Source organism: Phoxinus phoxinus, assembly GCF_949152265.1.
Source record: "Phoxinus phoxinus genome assembly, chromosome: 24".
NCBI classification, from domain to species: Eukaryota; Metazoa; Chordata; class Actinopteri; order Cypriniformes; family Leuciscidae; genus Phoxinus; species Phoxinus phoxinus.
Genome location: NC_136899.1, coordinates 8,386,549 through 8,408,613, shown reverse-complemented (window position 1 = coordinate 8,408,613; position 22,065 = coordinate 8,386,549). Strand labels below are relative to the sequence as shown.

Genomic DNA, 22,065 nt, shown 5'->3' with positions numbered 1-22,065 from the left:
GAAGTTGTCCCAAATGACCAGAAAGGGTTAGACTTAGTAACTTTTAAACACAGGGATATTCATTCTCCAAAGACAGAGATAAATAAAAAGAGTTCACATTTTAAATATTACCAGATGAAAAATCCACTGTAAATATGAAGCAACACCTTAACCAGCATTTGGGAACTTCTTTCAATACTGATGAAGTGCTCCATAAAAAAAAAGAAAAAAAATAAATAAAAAAAAGTAAAAAGGTAATCTATTAGGTTTTTATTTTTTGCTCTCTCCAGTCAGGTGACAAAGGCCTCGAGTGAACAAAGGAAGATTAGAACTCGCATCAAAGATTCAGTCCTTAAGAGCCTGAGCTCATTCTGGGGCAGCACTGATAAGAGTCTACCTGGAGACAAATACAGGCTTCAACACTTTATTTAATGTCGTCACTGACAGCCAAAATCAAGCTGGCTGCTATTTTGGGTTACAGAGGTATTCGCACATGGCCATCACATCCTTTCCACTTCTGAACAATTAGAGACTGTCATTTAAGAGGACATTTCACTGGAGTTTATTTCTCGGTCACAGCGGTTTTTACTTGAGAAGGTACTCGAAGTACTGCAAGAACAAGGAAGTGCCAACTACCAGTGTGCATCTCACTTTGGGGGGAAAAATGGCATTCAATTGAGAGAAATTAACCACAGTGATACATGATAGATCATGTAAAGAGAAAAGTAAAAGTATGGCTACCAGAGAGGGAGAAAAAAAAGAAAAAAGTTCAGTGTAAGTTGGGGGTTTCCTCTCTTCACAACAAGTTGCATAAATCCTGCACACTAGTTACCATTTAGAAATTCAAGAATACAAAAACGGAAAATGGATCCGATTTTTTAACATTCAGGAATGCAAGTGGTAAAAACTTGAGAGGGGGGAGAAAAAAAAAAGTGGAATGGGGGAGGTCGAGGTGTAAACACTGCCAATAATAAACTTCTTACCCTAGAGAATGCCAACTGACCCGACAAGTCCAGCACAGTATTGGAAGAAAAAAAGGAATACAAATCACAACAAAAATGTGAGGTTGCTTGTGAAGGCCATAGCTTTGGTGACAAATAAAACCAAAGAAACAAATGCAAGAGATTTGTTAAAGTGTAGCATGTTGCAGCCTGAGCAGCCCAGTCTCTCTTCCTATTTGGTCATGGGTTTGACAGCCACTGCGGATTCTTCGCCCATAGCTGAAAGCACAGTAACCTGTGAAACAAAAAACAATGAGCGGTTTACATTGACCGAATGCATTTCGATTTTAGCCTGCTTCTTGTCAAACAGGTGCACTTACCAACATCTCTTCACCAGCTGCAAATTTGCTTTCGATTTCTTTGCCCAGGTCACCGTCTGGCACACGCAGGTCCTCGCGCACGTCACCGTTGTCCATCATAAGAGAGAGGAATCCCTCACTGATGTCAACCAGCTATGAAAACACATTTTAAAAGGGAAGAAATGGGTTTGCAGAAGAATATCTAGACTTCAAACAAAAACTACAGCATTGCCGTTTCTGTGTTTTGGTGGAAGAGATTCACCTCAGGCAACCAATTTTAGGCGAAATGACTCAAAGTATGAAATTTTAAATATCGGCTGTGTAAGAAAAGCGGCACTGAACCAATAATGTTCTAAAAAGGAAAAAAAGAAAGATAATTTCAGTTTGGGACGCACTAACATATTAAAGGGATAGTTCACCGAAAAATGAAAATTCTGTCATCATTTACTCACCCTCAAGTTGTTCCAGACCTGTATAAAATTTCTTCTGCTGAACAAAAAAAAAAAATATATATATTTTGAAGAATGTTAGTAACGAAACAGTTGTGGGGCACCATTGACTTCGACAGTGTTTTTTTCTTCTACTATGGAAGTCAATGGAGCCCATTAACGGTTTGGATACCCATACTCTTCAAAATATCTTTTGTTCATTTTTCTGTGAACTATCCTATCCCTTTAAGCGCTCAATAAATCTTATAAATGAGCTCCAAATCAATGCAAAACATGGCAATCATTTCACCAATAACCAGCAGATAAAATTCAGAAAAAAAAAAACTAGTTAATGACCAGTGTTCAATGCAATCAGGAACAAATCAACAACAAAAGGATGGTGACATTTGAATTCTAGATATACTGACAAGTTACTACGCTGGAAATTGTAAAGCGCTTGCCTTTATTGCACAGCTTGGGCTACACAGTCAGGAAAACTTTAATTGAAATAACACCGGTCACATGTATTCCCACAAAAAAGTGCATTTTCACCATTAAATCTTGAATTCCACAGAGCCATGCATGTCTCACCTGGTAGTCATTTCTTTTGGTGTTAGGCACATCCATGTTGTGGGTGGAGGGGCAGATATCTTCATACTTCTTATTTGTGAAAATGTCAATTCCAACCATGTGAACCTGTAAATAGAGACCGGAGTACTTAATGCCAACATTCACAGGTTAAAAATAGCCATGCAAAAGAGTGATATCCAAATATTACCTTTGCATGACCATGCTTGCCAGTCTTAGAAGTAGACATTTCAACAATTTTGCAGGGGCGACCCTTCAGGACCACGAACCCATTCTTGCGCAGGGCACTGCACTGCATGGGGTAGGTGACAGAAGCCCCGGCATCTCCGCTGGTGAAATCAAGATCTGGATCTGCCATGATGGGGATCTAAACAAGGGGCACTGGAGGGAATAAAATGACATGGGGAAATTATGTTATAACCTTAAAAAGCCTCCACCCCACAAAAGAACATCATTGATGAGTCACATTCGAATGAGCCAGGTTTCCACTGTATGAGTTGGCTACCCAGACATTAGGACTGCCTTACCACTTTATAGCTGAAGATAAAGTACAGTTTTCAATTAACCATTACCAAATGTTAAGCAGCCATTTTATAACGAATTGCAAAATAAATCGACCTTTTTTTATTAGCACTCAAACCTGCAGCATCATGCTGCTCAAATTTCACCACTTATAGAATCCAAGCCAAAATGCACGAATTTGATTCAACTTCAGCTAACAGTTGTTTGGGTTTACAAACGTGTCGTTAAAATACTTAAAGAGCCACATGTGACACTTTACGGTCATTGTTTTGCACGCAATTGACACAATGACCACGCCGAGCAGGCCAGATGGACTAGAAGGCTATACAAGCTAGCTAGCTTAAATTTTAACGCCTTCACCATAAAGACTCGCTAAAAAATAATTAGTGGAGTAACTAGTTAATCCAACGTCATTGATTACAGAAAAGCGAACGGTTAACTGCATGTCTGATTCGCGTGGCGCATGTCAACGTGGTTTCGCCGCTGATCAATGACTCGGCTAAGAGGCTAACGCCCCATTCTTCCCTATAACAAAGTAATAGAAACACACATAAATTGAACAACGACCACGACTGGTGAACTATAAGGTAACTAACAAAAGCGGGGGAAACGGGTCTCGTGCGGGTTAGCCAAAGTTTATCACGGGTCTATTTTTAAATTAAGTCAATGCGAGCGCGGAGAGGCCTCGCGCGTGCTCGCGGCCTGCCAACTGGAGAGCCGCATCAAAGAACCGCCGTAACACGTTTACTCAAGACGATCCGGTTACGTTCACCACCATAACGTAGACTTTCATGTCCGACAGCATTTTAAAATAAACATCAAGACAGGAAAGTTCTGTGTAATTTTTCGTTCACAATTCAAACACGCTCCATGCAGCACTTACTTCCAAGAAAAAAAGGAACGTCAACGCGCAAGCGCGGCCAATTTTAATGCGGCATCCGTACAGTGGGCGGGATTCCACTTCTTCTGCAGAAATGAGGATGGATTGTGCCTGAAGCTTATGCTTAGTGCCTCTTAGCGCTTAGGATATGTGGATTGAACGTCTGGAATGGTGCAACCTTCCAAATATAGCCTACACACACACACACATGAAGACGGACAATCCATAGGCGTAATGGTTTTTATACTGTACATTCTACCCCCATACACGAACCCTACCCTAAACCCCATCACAGAAAACCTTCTGCTTTTTTGATAAAACATTGTTTAGTATACGTTTTTAAGTCATTTCAATTATGAGGACATTTCCTGTGTCCAACAACATTTACGCTGTAATACCAGTGTAATAACCATGTTATTATACATATATAACTTAATACAATTTCCAGCAAAAAAAAGTGTATATATGCAGTTCAAAATTGCAGATCTGAATTAATTTTGTGAATTATGTCCTTCAAATGAAGTCTTAAAGTCACCATAAAATCTAATTTGACCAATCAGTTTTTTATTGGAAAATTGCAGTAGACTTATTTATTACGGTGGATTTGACAAGACACACATGACGTATTCATATTATTATTAATATTAAAAAAATATGATATAATTGTTTATATGAAAAAAATTCAAACAGCACACATGGTCTGGTTTTAAGTGTTAATTTATTAAAAAAAAAAAAAAAAGGCAAAGAAAATGACTGTTTTGGGTGACAACAAGTGAACACACTGAGTTTCCAAAATCTGAAATATTTCCTTTTATCCATTTCACATTCTCCTCATTCAGAAACGATTGACTCGATCTGAATAAGATCAAAAACTATAGTTTCAGTCAAAGTAGAAAAGAGTCTTATATGAAGACTAACAAAATCAGTAATGATCATTATTGCTAACAGCTTTTCTAGACCGATTCTTCAACCTGCTTTGAAATGCAGTCTTCTTCAGGTTTCCTCTTTACACAAACACTGAGTATTGATTAACAAGACTAGAATAGATCCACAAACAACCCTATAATATTCAAACATATTTGCAGTTATCAGGGGGAATTTATTTCAAACGGAAAGGGCACTAAACAATACCGCATTAAAATAATAAAACAAACCAACAATTTATTTTTAAAAAAGTGAAAAAATCTGTAAAATAAAGCACTCATATTAAAGCATCTCCGACACTAGATTTCATAGTTATTTCAGACAAACTAATTCAGCTAAAGAAAACAATCCCTTTAAAAAAACTGCTGCTTTCTGAATACATGATACTAGCATTTAAGCACTGTACAAAACAATAAATATCTTGGATCAGAATATCAAACAAAACTGGATTGTTAAAAGTTTTATGACCAGAAAATACTCAGTTTAGAAGCTCTTTTGTCGGTTGAATGACACGAATGAGATTTTGGTGACTTTGTTTGATTTACACCATGTAATAAATTGTAAGCAATAAAATATAACATACTAGGCAGATTCGATGAGATCATCTCTTAAAAGTCCAGGCTACATTTAAAGTTCCATTTGGAACAAAACTCTAGTTTAATAGCCTTAAAATCTATCATCTAAAAATCTATTTATAGAATATTACAGCTTGCCTATTTTGTGAACAAAACATGATATGTCCAGTTTCAGCTTCAAATGTCTGTTGAAATCTCACCATTTCTCATTTTAGTGTCAGTATGCCGTGTTACGCATTTAATTGGTGTTTTTACAGGCTTAAAAATCCCCCATAAAAACGCATGTTTAAACCAAACACACACTCAATCACACATCCATATGGAGCAACCATAAAAATAACAGGCAATATCCACAATGCTCGTTTGTGCTATAAATCTCAGAGTTTAATACACGCAAAAAATGAAGAGAAATACAGAAATAAAACAACAACTCGCTCAGCCCGAATATAAAGGATGTACTTACAGTATTAATGTCCATATTAAGAAAGAAAATGAGGTCAAGCACACATCAAAAGACTTTCCACACTGAATGTGGTGCGTGAGAGAGGATGAAGAAATCAACCGACCTCACAGTTTACATTTGTGTTGATAAAAGGGATGGGAAGATCCCATAAGTACTTCAAACCCACACACACATCCACTCAGTTCACAGTTTGATGGATAAAAAACATGAAGTCTCAAAAGATCCTAGTTGTGTCAAATGAATGTCACACTCTATTGCCCTTACAGAACAGTAATGAAAATGTATAAAAGTACATAAAGGACTTGATGATTCCATTTGAATAAAATGCCATGTCGTTTGGAAGGACTTCAAGTCTATTAATGGGCGATTCTGCAATTAGAGGCATTTTCAAGTACACAAAATCATGAAAAAAAAAATCTTTAAATGGCTCCATAAAATATTTATGATATTTTCCCATAACTTTCAAGTAGAAATAACGTGACCATTGTGTGCTTGTTCTTTTTTTTGTGTGTGAATCAAAGTTCTGGTAATGACACCTAATAATCTGATGGTGGTAATGACCAGTATTGGAGAGAAAAAAAGTAAACTGTACAAATAATCCAAATTAACTGAATATATCATTAGGATTAAATAACAGACAAAATAAAATTAAAAAATATTGCCTAATGAAAAATTCCCTAATTGAAGAATCACCCTAATATGAAGTGTAGGCTTGATTTGGCTGTTGCACAAGACATTGCACCATGAACTTTTTTTTTTTTTAAAGCTTCCATTTCTGAAAATTTCTGTCTGGCGCTCTACACTTAAATCACCTCTGAATCTACATGTAATGACAACATAGGCTTCTTTAACATTAGTTAATTTACAACATACTTAAATCGCCAATTAAAAATACCTATTTTAATTGAATAAACTTGAAAATTCACTGATCTACTGGTTGCATTTCAAAAAGACAATTCCCCCCAGAGAATAATTACTTGCCTCTTCAAACTACGATCATGAATATTGCCTCATATTGTCACTCACAAAGTTTAATTTACGGCATCAATAGTCATTACCCCACATAGAAATCTGAAGCGATCCAACGGGTGAACAGAAACGAGGTAGCCTAAAAGGAAGCTCTGTAAAACACTACCCTTCGTTCACCGATTTACAGTATGTGATTCACACAGGAGGACGAGATGGATCGTACAGAACCATCACACGTTCCCTCAACAGTTCATATGCATTTGTTTCGGAGGCGGGACTCTTTTCCAAAAAGGAAGTGTATATTTACAGAGGGTGGTAGTGAAAGTCCCTCTAGAAACAGTTGGAGATTATAGATCCATCTTGAGGAAAGGACAGCGGTCGACTCACCAGGCTCGATTCCCTTGGCCTTTATTGCACTTTGCGGAAAGTCATGAGAAAACAAACTTAAAAATACAAAACTGCAGCACATTCTTATCCTAATGACACGTGGAGGTGTGTTACTCCTGATATGAAAACAAGTTGAGATTGCTGGTATGTTAATGCTAACATATCTACCTTTTTTTGTATTGTTGGTGGAAAGCATTACATTTCATCATTCATTCACATGTACACACACACAGCAACTTTCATACTCGAACAGAATCTTAATGTACTTTTTTATGTTTCAATACAAAGCTCTGTAGTATTTACCGATCAGTTGAAGGATTCAGACTGATGTTAAAGCGTTGAGTTTCATCTTTAAATCAAATCTGGAAATTTGTTCACCAAAAGAAATAGTTTACCCAAAATGTTTAATTTGCTCACCCTATCGTCTTTTAAAACTCGTTTGACTTTTGTGTCATAATATCCAGGCGGTTATATTCCATACAATGTAAGTGAAAAGTGACCAGGGATGTCAAGTAAGATTTTCATGATTCATTAGTGAATGACGACTTAGTTGAAACTCAAAAAATTTGAATATTGTGCAAAAGTTCATTTATTTCAGTAATTCAACTTAAAAGGTGAAACTTATATATTATATAGACTCATTACATGCAAAGTGAGATATTTCACGCCTTTTTTTGTTATAATTTTGATGATTATGGCTTACAGCTTATGAAAACCCCAAATTAGAATATTGTGGAAAGGTTTTCATAAAATGTAAGCCGTAATCATCAAAATTATAACAAATAAAGGCTTGAAATATCACACTTTGCATGTAATGAGTCAATATAATATATTAGTCTCAACTTTTAAGTTGAATTACTGAAATAAATGAACTTTTGCACGATATTCTAATTTTTCGAGTTACACTTGTACATTTGAGCCTGTTCCTCACAGAAAACATTATATGGCTTCAGAAACTAGAAATATAGTGCACATGTATGTACTACTATAATGCTTTTGTGTCCATTTTAGATCTTGGCAGCATTTGGTCATTTTAATTATATGGAAGAGCAGCTTGGACATTGTGCTAAATGTTTTAGGGTGAACTATCCCTTTAACTCACGATACCCATAATGTGCATGAATAAGTTGCAGAGACAATTGAAATAAACTGAAAAAGGTCCTGAATTACAGCACAATCTCCCTGAGCACAAGGAAAACAGCGCGAATCACAGGCTCCAAATGTGATGTGAATACTATAGAGCTTTGGCATAAAACAAGGAATGCACAGTATTAATATTCAGGATCATTTATATTTTCATTATATGTCCATATCAGCAGGCATCAATTTCCATCCAAAAAAATTAGCATGTTCCCTTTTCATTACAGAAAAATGCATACACATCAATATATTATGGACTTAAAAATAAAAACGAGCAGCTTTGCAAATTCATTTTTAAGGCATTCTGTGGACAGCCCGAAGTGTGTCTGCTCCAACGTAATGTGGCATTTCATAAAGTATCATACAAGTCTTAAATATCAGTTTCAATTCACGCATTAGAGTGATTTCCACATGACACAAACATCTGTGTGCATTCCAAGCTGAAACATAAAAAAGAAAAAGGGTTGATCACACAAACCAGGCTCAATGGATTCATCCCGCGAGGGAGGTTTACCGACGTTCAGCGCAACCGTGATAAATTATTGTGTCAAAAAAGTGTCTTAACAGTACAAATATTCACTCTACTCTGTGGGTTGGATTTCCCATATTTCCAGTCTTCACGTCCAGAAGAATCTAGATACATATTTATAAGGACAAAAACATCAGAACCCCACAAATGTTAATGAAAGGGCCATATAAAACAATGCAGACCGGTTGTGCTCCTCTGCCACCCTTTGTTGTTTGTTGGGGCGTTTGGATTTTGGGTTTGTCTTTGACTCTTCTGAGAAGGACCCAGCGAGGTTTGGTCTTTTTGCCATCTGCCAGATTATCCAGAGCACCTGGATTTTCCTGTCTTTCCTTTTATCACACTTTTCAATGAAGTAGAAAAGGTCCACAGATACAATGCAGGGGAGGGGCGGGAATGAATTACCAATTCATCATGGAGTTTCTGTTCAAGGTCATGAAGAAAACTTGGCTGCTGCCTCCTGATCGGACCGAGGCAAAGAACACCTGCAGACGGAGGAACGGGTGTCATTATACCGACTCTTATTCACACAAAAGAGCAAACTGTTATAATCTACAGTACATTCAGGTTTTGTTTGATACCAGTTAGAGTAATTATACTTAACTGAAGCCATGAAAAATTTAAGAAAATTGTTTCTTAATATAAAATTAAATGTATAAAACTTATTTCAGCTAGTAGGCAACATTTTCCATTTTCATTTAGTTTAACTTAATATACTAAAACAAAAAATGAAAACAAAAAATGAAAACGGATAAAATGAATGAAAAGTATACAGTATAACTATTAAAAAAAACTAATAAAAATGACAAAAACACACAACATTACTAAAACTTTTAAATGAAAAATAAAAACTAATTCAAAATATTAATAAAAACTACAATAGTATCTTACTGACACTAAATCAACACCGCTCAATTGACAACACATTCATGATAAAGCAAAGGAAAATAAAATAGTGTTTACAACACTAACAAATGTTCACAAATATGATTGTGTATTCATGTTGGTTTATAGTTTTGATCTTTAATACCATTTTCAAGAAAAATTTGAACGTAGTGGCTAAAGGTTTATGTCACGTATAGAAAAAGTAAAACGTAATAACATTAGTTCCTTAAATTTTGATTACGAGTGTACACATCTTATTTATTTTATGATATTTCATTTATAGTATTACAGATTAAGGGTAAAAAGTTGTATAAATAACATTACATCATAAATTGCATTATTAAATAGACATATTACTTACAAATTATTTGTAAGAAATAATAATAAAATATGGCAAAATACTTTCAAAATATTTTTTTTTAAATAAAGCATTCTCTTCATTATCTTATCATATAACAAGCTGACATTTTAATATATATATATATATATATATAAATGACAGACACTTTATAATCAGAAATAAATTGTATTATATTTTTGAATAAATCCAGACAAACAAAATGTGTGGCGTGTCATTGGCCCACATAAAGACTCCCATAATTTAAAAGCGACGTGTAATTTTTAAACACCTTTGTACCCAAAAAAATCTAATTCAGTATGGGCAAGATGCAACATCATGATAACATCATGATCTTTACAGTTATATAACAACTGAATCAACACCAGACCTCAGGTGAACAATAACACAGTCTTTTTAGAGCTGCTTTACAGCAGAACTGAACTCTGTTTGTCACTGTAAAGCTGCTTTGGAACAATCTGTATTGAATAAACAAAGGTGACTTGACATACTTTATCGTTTCTCTCCGAAAGGAACTTCAGTCGCTGTGCTCGCTTGTGCATGAAAACTCCGTCGAGGTGTCCCGTTTCCACGGAGCGGATCTCAATGGCTTTCTCTCCCCAGCCCATGATCTGGTTGGAGTGGATGTAGGCTGCAGAAGGGTAGGGGGGGGGGAGGACGCGAAAATATACAAAAGACAAAAGAAACATGTGACAGGAGAGCGCTGACATCAAATGCACTACATCATCACAGCACCCCGTTCCTCAACGACTTCTGACTTCCAACAGCAACTTGAAACTAGCCCTGATCCAATGAAAACAAGCCTGCCAAAGCCACCCCACATCATCAGGAGGTCATTATTGCAGCAGTTTCTGAGCATCACAAATTAAAGCATTATGGTTATTATTGGTCTTTCATTTTGAAACTGATGTCAAAAAGGAACTAGCATCCAAATCCAGAGCTCTTTGGATACTAATGAACTAAAAACAAGTCTCTCCGAGGACTTCCTGTGCCCTTCATAGAGAAAATAATGATCTGGCTGTTTTGACTTCCTTTGCTGCTGATATCTTGTGTAGAATATGCATGAGATATGAAATTTACTTTATCATGAATGCAGAATCACTGTAGAGTTGAACATAATTTGGATGAAACATTAATTTGTTCAGAACTGAGGGGGTGGGCGGCTGCTGGTCTACATCTGAACCCTCAGTATCAGACAACAAATGACAAAAGACTAAATCATAACATTAACATTCTTCACGGATGAGAGATGAAAACATACAAACAAACATTAAAGCTGGAAATTAATTTTAGAGACACATGGCACAATATCTGATGCATGATAGTAGCAAAGCAAGAGCTGAAAGACACCAATATTTACATCTATAAAGACAACAAGAGTTACATCGAAACTGATGACGGTCTCTTTGTCCCGGTTAGTGTTAAAAAAAATCTATTTAAATATGCTGAATAGAATTTTATTTTTAATTTTTGGGTAAATCTCATGAAAACCGGGTCCCATTTCACTCCAAAACCAAGAGATTTTTTTTTTTTTGGTGACAATTAAAAACTCTTCCGTGTGCATATGGACATATGGACTAATACTTTTCTTCAAGAATCAAAATCAATTGAAACATTCATTTTTTTATTTTTGGGTAAATCCATCCAAATCCTTTTTTCATTTGTGGTTTGTGGTGCATATGCAAATTGAATAGCATCAAAACATAATATGAATAAAATAACACTATAATATGAATATTTTGATTTTAAGGTGAAATATGACCCAGACATGTTTTCTGACATTCACCCAAGTATAAAAATAGTATGAAAATTGGATCCAAGGTCAAATCAGAAAGTGTTTTGTCTTAAAGGAAATCAGATTAAGTGGTTATTAATAACAGAGATATATATTGTGTTAACAGTGTGAACAAAACAGTACACAAGATGTGCCAGACACACAGACAAACATTGCACTCTGTCAGGGTTTAGTATAGGTGGGCCGAGGTGAGGTGGGGTGGGGTGGCATAGGGCAGATTACATGGGCAGAAAAGCTGTCTAGTTAAGTGAGGGACAGGAAAGAGAGAAGAGCAATGAGTGGACAGAGACATGCGTGTTTGTGTGAGAGGACTGATTCAGAGAGGCTTCATTCTGAGGGGTGTCGGGGGACGGTCAGGTGCACTCGCATCAGGGCTCTAGAAGGAGAACAGGAGCGTTTTGTGTGAAATAAACAACCAAAACCTACCAACAGAGGTGGGCATCTCTCCCCACTGGAGCACCACGTCTTTAGTGATTCTGCCGTATGTGTTCACATAGACTCCCTCATCTTCATAACACAGAAGCATCTCCATGCCGTCGGTCTTGGGAAGCACCACAATGGCGTGAGGTGTAACACTGCCCTGAATCTGGGAAGGGAGGGGTGGGCGCAGATGAGCCTTGGGGTGACAAAAACGAGCCGTAGTGCAAAACATTCCCCCACTAGATGACGCTCTCCCCCCCCTCGGGTCGGCCCTGTCAGTCATGTTTTCTGCCCCACTGTCTCGTGCAGTGGGTGGCCAGAGCTTCTCCCTTCGAGAAACTGCTGCAACAATCGAGACTCCTGCCCTCCACTCCACCACACCGACGCCTGAGCCCAAAAGCGCCCTGCTAACAGGCTTACCATGGGGCATTGGGACGGTTTGGCTGCTTTGGTTCATGTACAAGTTTGGTTTGTCAAAGGTCGTAGATCGGGGACGTGTTTTTCTCTTACAGTGGATACTTTTCTATCACACTTGATAATGTTAGAACAATAATGGCATGTACTTGCAATATCATGAAATCTGTTTTAGTCAACTAATAGATGAATAACCATTCATCTACACACAAAACATTCAAACGTGTTGCTCTAAACTGTGTAATCAGGGTCCAAAATTAACTTTCTGCAAAACCAGGTGATTTCAGGTCAATTTTAGACCATGAAATATATGAATTAATGTTAATTTAATATTTTGATGTAATATTTATATAAGTTGTTTTCCTTTATGATATATTTGTGACAAATTATAGGTCATTGCGGTAGCATAAAATAAAATCAGCCAGTCTCCGACTTTCCGTGAAAAAGTAAACGCATCATGTTTTAGTTTTCCTATATTTTAGGCATTTTTTTTATCTTGTATGTTTTTCTAAATAAATGCATAAAACAACACCTATGTAGTTTATCAAGTTAAAAAAAGATAAGATACATTTCTGACAATAAATTATGCTGATAAACTTATGACGATACATTTCTCAGAGGATCAAGTTGTTAGAAGACTTAAGTTGCGCCAGATGTCTTTAATATTGCCTTAAATGTCATATATATATATATGATTTAACTAATAAGAGTTAGACTCATGTCAGACAATTAATACTTATGTATTAAATAAAACAAAGTATTTTTTACAGTCCCTAAAAAGTAACCAGCCAACTGAAAATTCTTATTATTTTTTTTCTCACCAAAGATGTTTCTTAACTTGCATTTGGATTGAGTGTTAAATTTGGACCCTGTCTGTAATTAAGAGACACGTATGTGATACAGACATCAACAGTACAGTGCATGCCAGTGTCCCCGGGGAGGAGTCGTCCTATTTAAAGTCCCTTGGAATCAGGGTAAGGAGGGGAGAGCTGCCTCCGCTCGGCCTGTTGTCACTTACGTGGGATGGAATGTAGATATCGTATGGATTCCCAGAGTCGACATCTATCACGTGAAAACCAACGCTGGAGCCATAGATAACCTTTAACCTCTGACCCTCCTCCACCGTCAGGTCTACAAGCAGAGGCTTGTGCTGAAGTTCTGTGAAAGACTTTGGAGAGACAGAAGAGACACTGAAAACATGACGAACAAGCTACTGAGGGACTTTAAACAATGACACTCACAACGAAATGTGCTCTAGGCACTATAGTACCAAAATAGCTTCCTAATTTGCACATTTCGTGCTCTGCATTACTGAAGAAAATAGGCCTAAGAATTCAACTTTGCAGGGCAGTTTAGTTCAAACGATCACACAAATGTTCTTTCTTAAAGGGGATCACACTGGACCGGACGTCTCTCACCTTAAAAGCCATGAATTTGTGGTACGGTTTGGGAGCCCAGGCATAAATCTCCACTGCATTCTTCAATGCAATCACCAAGAACTTAATCCTCTCATATTTGACTGTTGAACAAATACATGTGAAAATATTATTAGGATGTCATTTTTTTTCAGACAGACAGACAGACAGATAGATAGATAGATAGATAGATAGATAGATAGATAGATAGATAGATAGATAGATAGATAGGATAATATATCAACTTTACAGAGAGACAGAGACAGATAGATAGATAGTTGGATGAAGTAAATTTATGTATGAAAACAATTTGACCAAAGGACATACCGACTTTATAATGGACACAACCCTCTAGGTCACCAACAGTGATCCATCCTTGTTTTTTTTCTACCTCAGGGTCATTGTGAAGAATCCTGTTTCTGAGCCATGACAGATAATAGACCCTCAGTTTATTCTTTTTGCCTGTGAAAAAAAAGAAGAGGAATTATGAACCTCTCATTACATACAGAAAATACAGAGATCTAACAAATCAGATCTTTGTCCAGTCAAACGGAGAGTTGATGAGCTCACCTGATATGGTGACCAGGACATTGAGACCCTCCAGAACCTCCATCTGTTGAAAGCGCCTGCGGTTGATCAGATTGTAGACTTTGCCCTGACCACTGCGATCTAGTAACATGAGTCCATTTTCTGTTCCTACCAGCAGGTTCACTCCTACAACGATCAAAAACAAGAGTTAAAACGATCTGAAGATCATAATGGATCTGAAGTGATATGAAGGCATTTATGCTACTCTCAATTAGGAAGAGATGTTGAGTATAAAGAAAGAAAAAAAAGTCAATAAAGCAGCCTGAGTTTGGACTCACCCCATAGTGCAGCACACAGGATCTCAGAGTTGAAGCGCTTTTTGTACTTGCGGATTTCCGGTGTGTCGCTGTGTGGCCGGATATTGGTGGGATTGACATTAACAACAGAAATTTTCCGAGCCTCATTCAATCGAGCTTGTTCCTGTTCCTGTCGCATGAGTTCATCTGCAAAATGAGCTGTCGCCAAATAAAAACATCATAATCACTGACTGCATTTTTTTGCAGTAGGATTTTGTTGAGTGGTAATCATACATCAAGTGTGTGACACATTAGTGCCCCTTTTTTCATGAACAAAGTGCCAATATCTGAGTTGGTGCTCAATTCTGAGCATTTCCACGGATGAAAAGGACACCAGCACTGCAACTATTTAAGTGAACAAGGTATAAGAGGTGGCTAAGTCACCTGAGGCAGGGTTGTCCTCATCGTCTTCTGTGGGGGAGCTCTGATACACTCGTGGATCCACAAAAGATGTGAAGGAAGCTTTGGATCCACTCCCCATCCCAAACTGCCAACATGGATAATCAGGATGTGAGAAACAAGCATCCACAAACCATACAAAATGTCTCATTTAATGATTGACTGCAGTTAGAAAGGCCCATTTATTGTAAAATGTTAGCAGGAAAAGCAAGCACTGCAAAAGTTTATTTACATAATCAGTATTTTGTCTTTGTTTATACACACACACCGGTATATATATTTGTGTGTGCGTGTGTGTTTTCTTACAGATTTATTTTAGAAGATCTACATTACGGTCCAAAAGTTTGGGATCTGTAAGAATTTTATTTTTCATGAAAGATATTAATACTTTTATTCAGCAAGAACAAATTAGATTGATCAGAAGTGACAGTAAATATATTAACAATGTTACAAACAATTTCTATTTCAAATAAATGCTTTTCTTTTGAACGTTATATTTATCAAAGAATCCAGAATAAAAAGCAATACTGTTTATAAATGTTAATAGTGTTTACTGTTCGCAATGGTTTTCAACATTGATAATAAAAAAGCACAAAATCGGCATATTAGAATGATTTCTGAAGGATCGTGTGACACTGAAGACTGGAGTAATGATGCTGAAAATGCAGCTTTGATCACAGGAATAAATTATATTTAAAAATATATCAACACAGAAAATATTTATTTTAAATTGCAGTAATATTTCACAATATTACAGTTTTTACTTTATTTATGATCAAATAAATGCAGCCTTGGTGAGCATAAGAGACTTCTTCCAAAATCATTAAAAATATTTCCAACCCCAAACTTTTAAACTGTTGTGTATTACAAAAAAAATTCCAAGTGAATTAATCTTGTTAGAAGGACGTTTAGATATTTTTTTAATGAAAAATACTGATTAATAAAATAATTTTTTGAAGTAAAAGCACAAAATCAGGGCACTTACGAGAAGGGAAAATGGGTCAAAGGTGAGAAAGCATGTTATTGACTGTCCTATATGTTTAAAAATGTGAGGTTAAAATGATAGCAAATTAAATAAAAGAGAATAAATATGAAACAAACAGAAAAAAAACAAGGAAATAAACGTGAATTATAAAGAGATCTGGGCTTCAGTGAATCTACAACCAGATAAATATGTGCATCTGAATTGAATGGGAATGGATTAGATGTGTCGGGTTAGAAATTTGAGGGTTGGGGTGCAGGGTGGCTCTAACAGGCTTGTCCGTCACCTACTTCAGCCACAGAGTCCAGGTCCAGCCCGCTAGAATGCCGCCCAGGGCCCTCGCCAGGCGAGTGGCTTTCCTGCACTAGATCGGGCAGATTGAAGTTACCGGGGAAACCATTGCTCTCGGCATGACCGAGCTTTCTTTCCCCAAACGTCTGCAGAGAGGAACAGAAAGAGGAGTAGGGCTACACTACTGGAGGCCCCTTGCGTGGCTAAGCCATTTTGCAGAGATATTCGGGAAATGCACGGAGTGTGCCTCTGTCAGCAAGTGTGCGACAAGCTTGATCAGAGATTTTGTTGGAGAAATCAGAAGGTGAAATAAATACCAAAACATAAGCCAATAAAATAAGGCTTAACCAAGGCAAAAACAAACATGAGTTGGTAAACTAAAAGAGAAATAAAAGTGTGACACTACTAGAGGAATGAGTGTAGGAGTTTTTGCTAACCAGGAAAGGAACCCGTCTAGGCAGGTGCACCTACCTCTCGCATCATCAGGGTGCCGTCTTGTGAATTTTTACCAAATGAATCATTGGCATGAGAATCCTCCAGGTTGCCCAGTGAGTCAGTGCCACCCTGGCCACCAGAAGGCCTGTTGGGAGAATTGGACAAAAATACACATACATTACTTCTATAAATGATGATGCTTTCTTTAAAGGTGCTGTATATCATTTTTTGACTGCTCTAAAGCACAAAAACGCCAGAATATGTTTGCAGAGATTTCTAGGAAACATGCCAAGTTCACATACTCTTTCTCTGAAAAACAATGCTACAGCCAGTTATTCTACTTTGAAATGTGCGTTCCGTGTTTTTGGTTTCGGTCTGTGTGATCTCGCCCGCTGCCAATTTACCCAATAGCATTTAAGTACCCTGGGTTGCCAGTTGCCGGAAAACACAGCATATTGCAGCCATGGAAGCCAGCAAACAAACTAGGTCAGAGATCGCAGACTCTTAAAAAGCCTCAGCATCCATCTAAAAAGCTCTATGCCCAGAGGCAAATTAAATCTCATCAACTTCCAGTGCAAGGCTCATCGCCTACCATTGTCAATTGCGCACATTCCCGCTGCGTTCTAAAACTGGCAAACAGCGTGAGCTGTGAGGACGGGAGAAACAACCCTCTCCAATATTTTGAATTTAGACTCCAGTACCCATTTCAACCACTAGCTAGTCAATATTACATACTGCACCTTTAAGACATTGTAGAGACCAACTGAAATGGTTGGCAAAGACGCATTCGCATAAAATGCTAAATCATCTTAATTGGACGCCACTTTCTGATATTAAATATTCAAAAGGTTATCTGCCAACAATAATATTGTTTGAAACGTTTATTGTTACATGATTTTATATACTAATTAAAAATAGCAGACAGGATTATAGTGTATATATATATATATATATATATATATATATATATATATATGTGTAGGGTTGAGGAAAGAGAGCACTCATTCAGGAGAGAATTTAATTGCACAAAAACTTTTTTTAATGAGGCCCTGAGCAAAAGACTGTATATTAATGTGAATCTGCTAACAAATAATGTGTCAACATTTGAAAGTACAAAAGCATATCAATGGACTCAAAGAAACCCGACCAGTGTTGTTACTGTTAACTAAAACACTCACATAATGCGTGGAATATCATTAACAGGGACCGTTCCATCAAGAGCGGCGACTACTCCATCCTCATCATCACTGCTTTCTGATTCCTCACTGGATGAGGAATAATCTGTCACTTTCCTGGGTGGCCGGTTTGTTTCCTCATTGGTTCGCAGCTCGCGGAGTTCTTTGGCCAGAGCAGTGAGGTCCTTTACGGCAGGGAACGATCAGAGAAGAGAGAGGAAGACAAAAAGACGACGTATAAGGTTTTAGTCATGCCTTGATCTGCTTGATTTGATCACCGGCGAACAATCCACCAAAATGTAAACAGCATTCCATGTTTTAAGCCTGTGAAGCTACAATAATTTATCCGTTAGTAGAAGTCGTGTCGATAAAGTTCGTTTTGCACATTTAGGTCATGTAAATGGCACCGAAGAGATTACCAGAAATAAAGAAATAAGCAAACCATTACAGATAGGAAAAAAATCAAGTAAAACATTTTATAAAGCTTTACAAATCAACTCTGAAGGTAAGATAAAAACATCCGCCATCATTTCGGAGAATGATGCACAACTGCATAAACCATCACGTGCACAAGTCAGAGAAATAATAGACAAGAAGATTGAAGAACTGAAGCAGAACTAGGGGTTGTTCCCGAGGCCTGTGCCCTGCATGCAGAAGGTTAGTAAGAGTCAGCAGCTCCAGCTCTGTGCCCGTCTTACCAGCTCCTCCTGTTGACAGGCCACCAGGCAGCCAGATAGAGAGAAAACGTCATTGAGAAACCAGAAGTCAACTCTTGTGCTCTTATATTTAAACAATGATGCTTGAAAGAGATGCTTAAACTTCCAGTTCTGACTGAACGTGCAACCTAACACCTGGAGTGTGATGCTGTAAACAATCATCAGCAAAATGCAAGATTACATTTAAATGCGTAATTTGACACACATTAAAAAAAGGTTGAGGAATAGAAGTACATTACATTCAATGTGTCAAACTGTTGATTACCTGAGCAGCTGATTATAAAATAATGTCTATCCAGTGGTCACAAAACCCAGGAAACATCATATGCATTTTTTTTTACATTATCTAGGACTAAAATTATATTGTATCTGATTCATGAAACATGAGCTGAACACATTTTTTGTGCAAACTGTTCACTAAATCATTCTTATATAAATTGATGCATTGAACGGAATGTGACAATAAATGCAAAAATGGGTAAATGGACTGAATAGTTTTACCAACAATTTAAAGTTCAGTCTGCTTGTGTGCTTGCACTGAATTTAAAGCAACAATATGTTTAAGAACACTTTTTACGAACAATTTAAACAACTAATCAAGCTTGTCCGTTCGACAATTTGCAACAATTTACACAAGAACGATTTTTACAAATCCTTTATACAGAATTTCGTACAAAATTTTGCATCGATTTTGTTGCATCAATTTACGCAATAATAGTTTTACGGGTGATTTTTAAAGAACAGTTTTGCTTGCATTAAAGGGTTAGTCCACCCAAATTTTTTTATTCTGTCATTAATTTCTTCTGTCATTTAATGTCGTTCCAAACCCGTAAGACCTTAGTTCATCTTCGGAACACAAATGAAGATCTTTTTGTTGAAATCTGAGGGTGCTTTCACACCTGCCTTGTTTAGTTCGGTTGAATCGCACTAGAGTTCGTTTTCCGAATTGGTGCGGTTCGTTTGGGCAGGTGAGAACGCAGCAATCGCACTCGGGTGCGCACCAAAAGCGGACCAAACAAGCGTACCGAGACCTCCTAGGAGAGGTGGTCTCGGTACGCTTTCAAACGAACTCTGGAGCGGTTCGTTTGTGGTGAGAACGTGATCCGACCTCGAACAAATAACTGCGCATTTTTGGACTAAACCAGCTGCCGTAGTCAGCCGCGCTGTGCATTATGTCAATGTTTAGCAACATTAATGCACGCGTTGCCTCCTCCTGAAGTGACTCGCTGCGTGCATTGCATAAAACATTATTTTCAAGCCGCATTCTCGCTTCATTCTCAAATGTTATTGTTTGCCTAAAGTGGTGTAGACAAACTAATATAATAAACTATGACGAGGGATACAATCAGCCCACAAAGTCATTTCTCCATAGTAAAAAGCGGCGTGTTGTCTGCCGGATTTTCCTCCTCTTTGTTTACTTCCGTCAGTTCTGTTGGAATTTTCCCGCACGTTAATTCTGACAATCAAAGTGCAGTTATGAAAATACGTTCAAGACCCATCTGGCCAACGAGTGATGTGGATGTTGTCACGTGACTGCATTTTGGTTCGTTTCATAAACTGATTCGGACCAGAGCTATCAGTGTGGTGTGAAAAGGAACCAAAACGCCTGAAAAATGCTACAAAGTATAATTTTTCTCCCTTGGTCCGGACCAAATGAACCGAACTACAGATATGAAAGCACCCTGAGAGATTTCTGTTCCTCCATTGACAGCTACGCAACTACCACTTTCAAGGCCAGGAAGGTAGTAAAGACATCATTAAAGTAATCCATGTGACCCAAGTGGTTTAACCTCAATGTTATGAAGTGGCACTAGTGCTTTGTTGGCAAAAAAAAACTATTTACCACTTGAACGTGACAATTTACTTAAGAATGGTTTTACAAATAATTTGTTTCGCTCGTCTGTTTGCACTGAATACAATATGTATGAATGATGATTAGATTTTCCAGAAAAAACTATTTGCTTAAGAGACCATTGAATGCTCTGTACTTTCATCCCTCAATGCCTTGTTTTCGTTTCACAACCAATTAAATGTAAGGTCTACTGATTAAAGTCAATTAAAGTTAGTATTCTTAAACGACTACACAAATAAATCACTTCAATAAGATAACTAATTGCAGGGACCTTTTTTTTTTTTTTTTAACAAAGTACATTACATCTAAAAAACCTTTCCTTGGCCTAAAACAGGTGTTGTCTAGGTAACAGTGAAAACTCTGAGATGGTGTCAAGGATTACGGACACTGAACGACTGTGTCAAATTGGTGCGATGGAGAAAAGTGCAGCTAATGATGGTGACTGACACGGCGTCTGAAGCTGTGAAGGAGACCGACAGACAGAAAGATTGGAGGGGAGTTAAGGAATGAGAGATGGTGTGAAATATTGATGAGAGAACGATTGAAGACTTGAGAGGGCGAGTGACAGAAATAGATGAGACGGGCAGCGAACGAGCGCTTGAATGCAAGAAGCACGAAAATGGACAGAGAGAGATGAAGTGAGAAGATGTCACTAACCTCATCTACGGCTTTCTTATAACTCTGGAGAAAAGCAATTGACAATAGAGAACCACGGGTGGAGGAACAATTGAACGGATTAGACAAAATGTTAAATGAGAAAATGGTTAGTAACACAAAGTGGCACAGTTTTTATTTTAACTCTGAGGCAAATGTGAACATCATCATATAGCTGAAGGTTATGAGTAGGTTAGCTCAAATGAGATTTGATTTACTGGTGATATATTAAAGACCCCATAAAATTGCTTGACAAGTTTAAATTTTTTGCATTGACGTACTTTTATGTTGAAACAAAGTTTGAGTGAGGCATATTGAAGGGCTTACATTGACAATTTTGTTTTAATGGGGTCTTTAATTGATGGTAAATCAATCAGGAAAGAACATCAACAACTGAGTTATTGGGGAAACAGTGCAGATTTTTTAAAAGATATTTAGTTTAACAAGTCTTAAGTTAGTGAAGGGTTAGATATTTTCATTTTAGGCTTATCCTGTTCTTGGAAACCAGCCCTGTCAGAGCAGAAACATTTGAAGCGGTTACACTTTGATGACATATTTTGGGAACTGTGTTTCTCACCGCTGGTCGGCTAGGTCTGGTCACTTCCCTGTTCTCCTCCTGGTTTTTGGGTTTGGATTCTTGGGACACTGATGGGGATCCCTCAGGTTTACTGGAGCCTGTGGAGACAACTGAACGTCAAGGATTGGTGTG

The 22,065-nt window shown here is 37.4% G+C and overlaps 2 protein-coding genes across 8 annotated transcripts in view; both read right to left on the bottom strand.

Annotated features, from left to right (window-relative positions):
- Window positions 1-389: 389 nt before the first annotated feature.
- On the bottom strand, window positions 390-3,913 carry eif5a (eukaryotic translation initiation factor 5A). The gene is made up of 5 exons (XM_079602062.1): window positions 3,701-3,913; window positions 2,486-2,676; window positions 2,299-2,403; window positions 1,301-1,432; window positions 390-1,215 (listed from the first exon to the last, which is right to left on the bottom strand). The coding sequence occupies exons 2-5, from the start codon at window positions 2,651-2,653 to the stop codon at window positions 1,153-1,155; spliced, it is 468 nt and encodes a 155-aa protein (XP_079458188.1). The 5' UTR covers window positions 2,654-2,676; window positions 3,701-3,913; the 3' UTR covers window positions 390-1,152.
- Window positions 3,914-5,554: 1,641 nt separating this feature from the next.
- tnikb (TRAF2 and NCK interacting kinase b) overlaps window positions 5,555-22,065 on the bottom strand; it is a 61,758-nt gene continuing 45,247 nt past the window's right edge. For 4 of the 7 annotated variants that reach the window (XM_079601505.1, XM_079601508.1, XM_079601506.1 and 1 more), the window contains 13 exons: window positions 21,934-22,031; window positions 18,138-18,319; window positions 16,996-17,104; window positions 16,524-16,670; window positions 15,237-15,339; window positions 14,835-15,011; window positions 14,539-14,682; window positions 14,296-14,430; window positions 13,972-14,072; window positions 13,572-13,721; window positions 12,146-12,305; window positions 10,416-10,555; window positions 5,555-9,166 (listed from right to left, as the gene is read on the bottom strand). In XM_079601505.1, coding sequence (XP_079457631.1) covers window positions 9,083-9,166; window positions 10,416-10,555; window positions 12,146-12,305; window positions 13,572-13,721; window positions 13,972-14,072; window positions 14,296-14,430; window positions 14,539-14,682; window positions 14,835-15,011; window positions 15,237-15,339; window positions 16,524-16,670; window positions 16,996-17,104; window positions 18,138-18,319; window positions 21,934-22,031 — 1,730 coding nt within the window. In that variant the 3' untranslated portion in view covers window positions 5,555-9,082. The remainder of the gene's footprint in view (window positions 9,167-10,415; window positions 10,556-12,145; window positions 12,306-13,571; window positions 13,722-13,971; window positions 14,073-14,295; window positions 14,431-14,538; window positions 14,683-14,834; window positions 15,012-15,236; window positions 15,340-16,523; window positions 16,671-16,995; window positions 17,105-18,137; window positions 18,320-21,933; window positions 22,032-22,065) is intronic. The other 3 variants (XM_079601510.1, XM_079601511.1, XM_079601507.1) reach the window with 2 other exon arrangements.

Coding starts and splice junctions, on each gene's coding strand:
- eif5a (XM_079602062.1), bottom strand. CDS start 2,653: ATGGCAGATCCAGATCTTGATTTCACCAGCGGAGATGCCGGGGCTTCT. Junction 2,404..2,485: donor GCAAGCATGGTCATGCAAAG/GTAATATTTGGA, acceptor CTCTATTTACAG/GTTCACATGGTTGGAATTGA. Junction 1,216..1,300: donor CAGCTGGTGAAGAGATGTTG/GTAAGTGCACCT, acceptor TTTGTTTCACAG/GTTACTGTGCTTTCAGCTAT.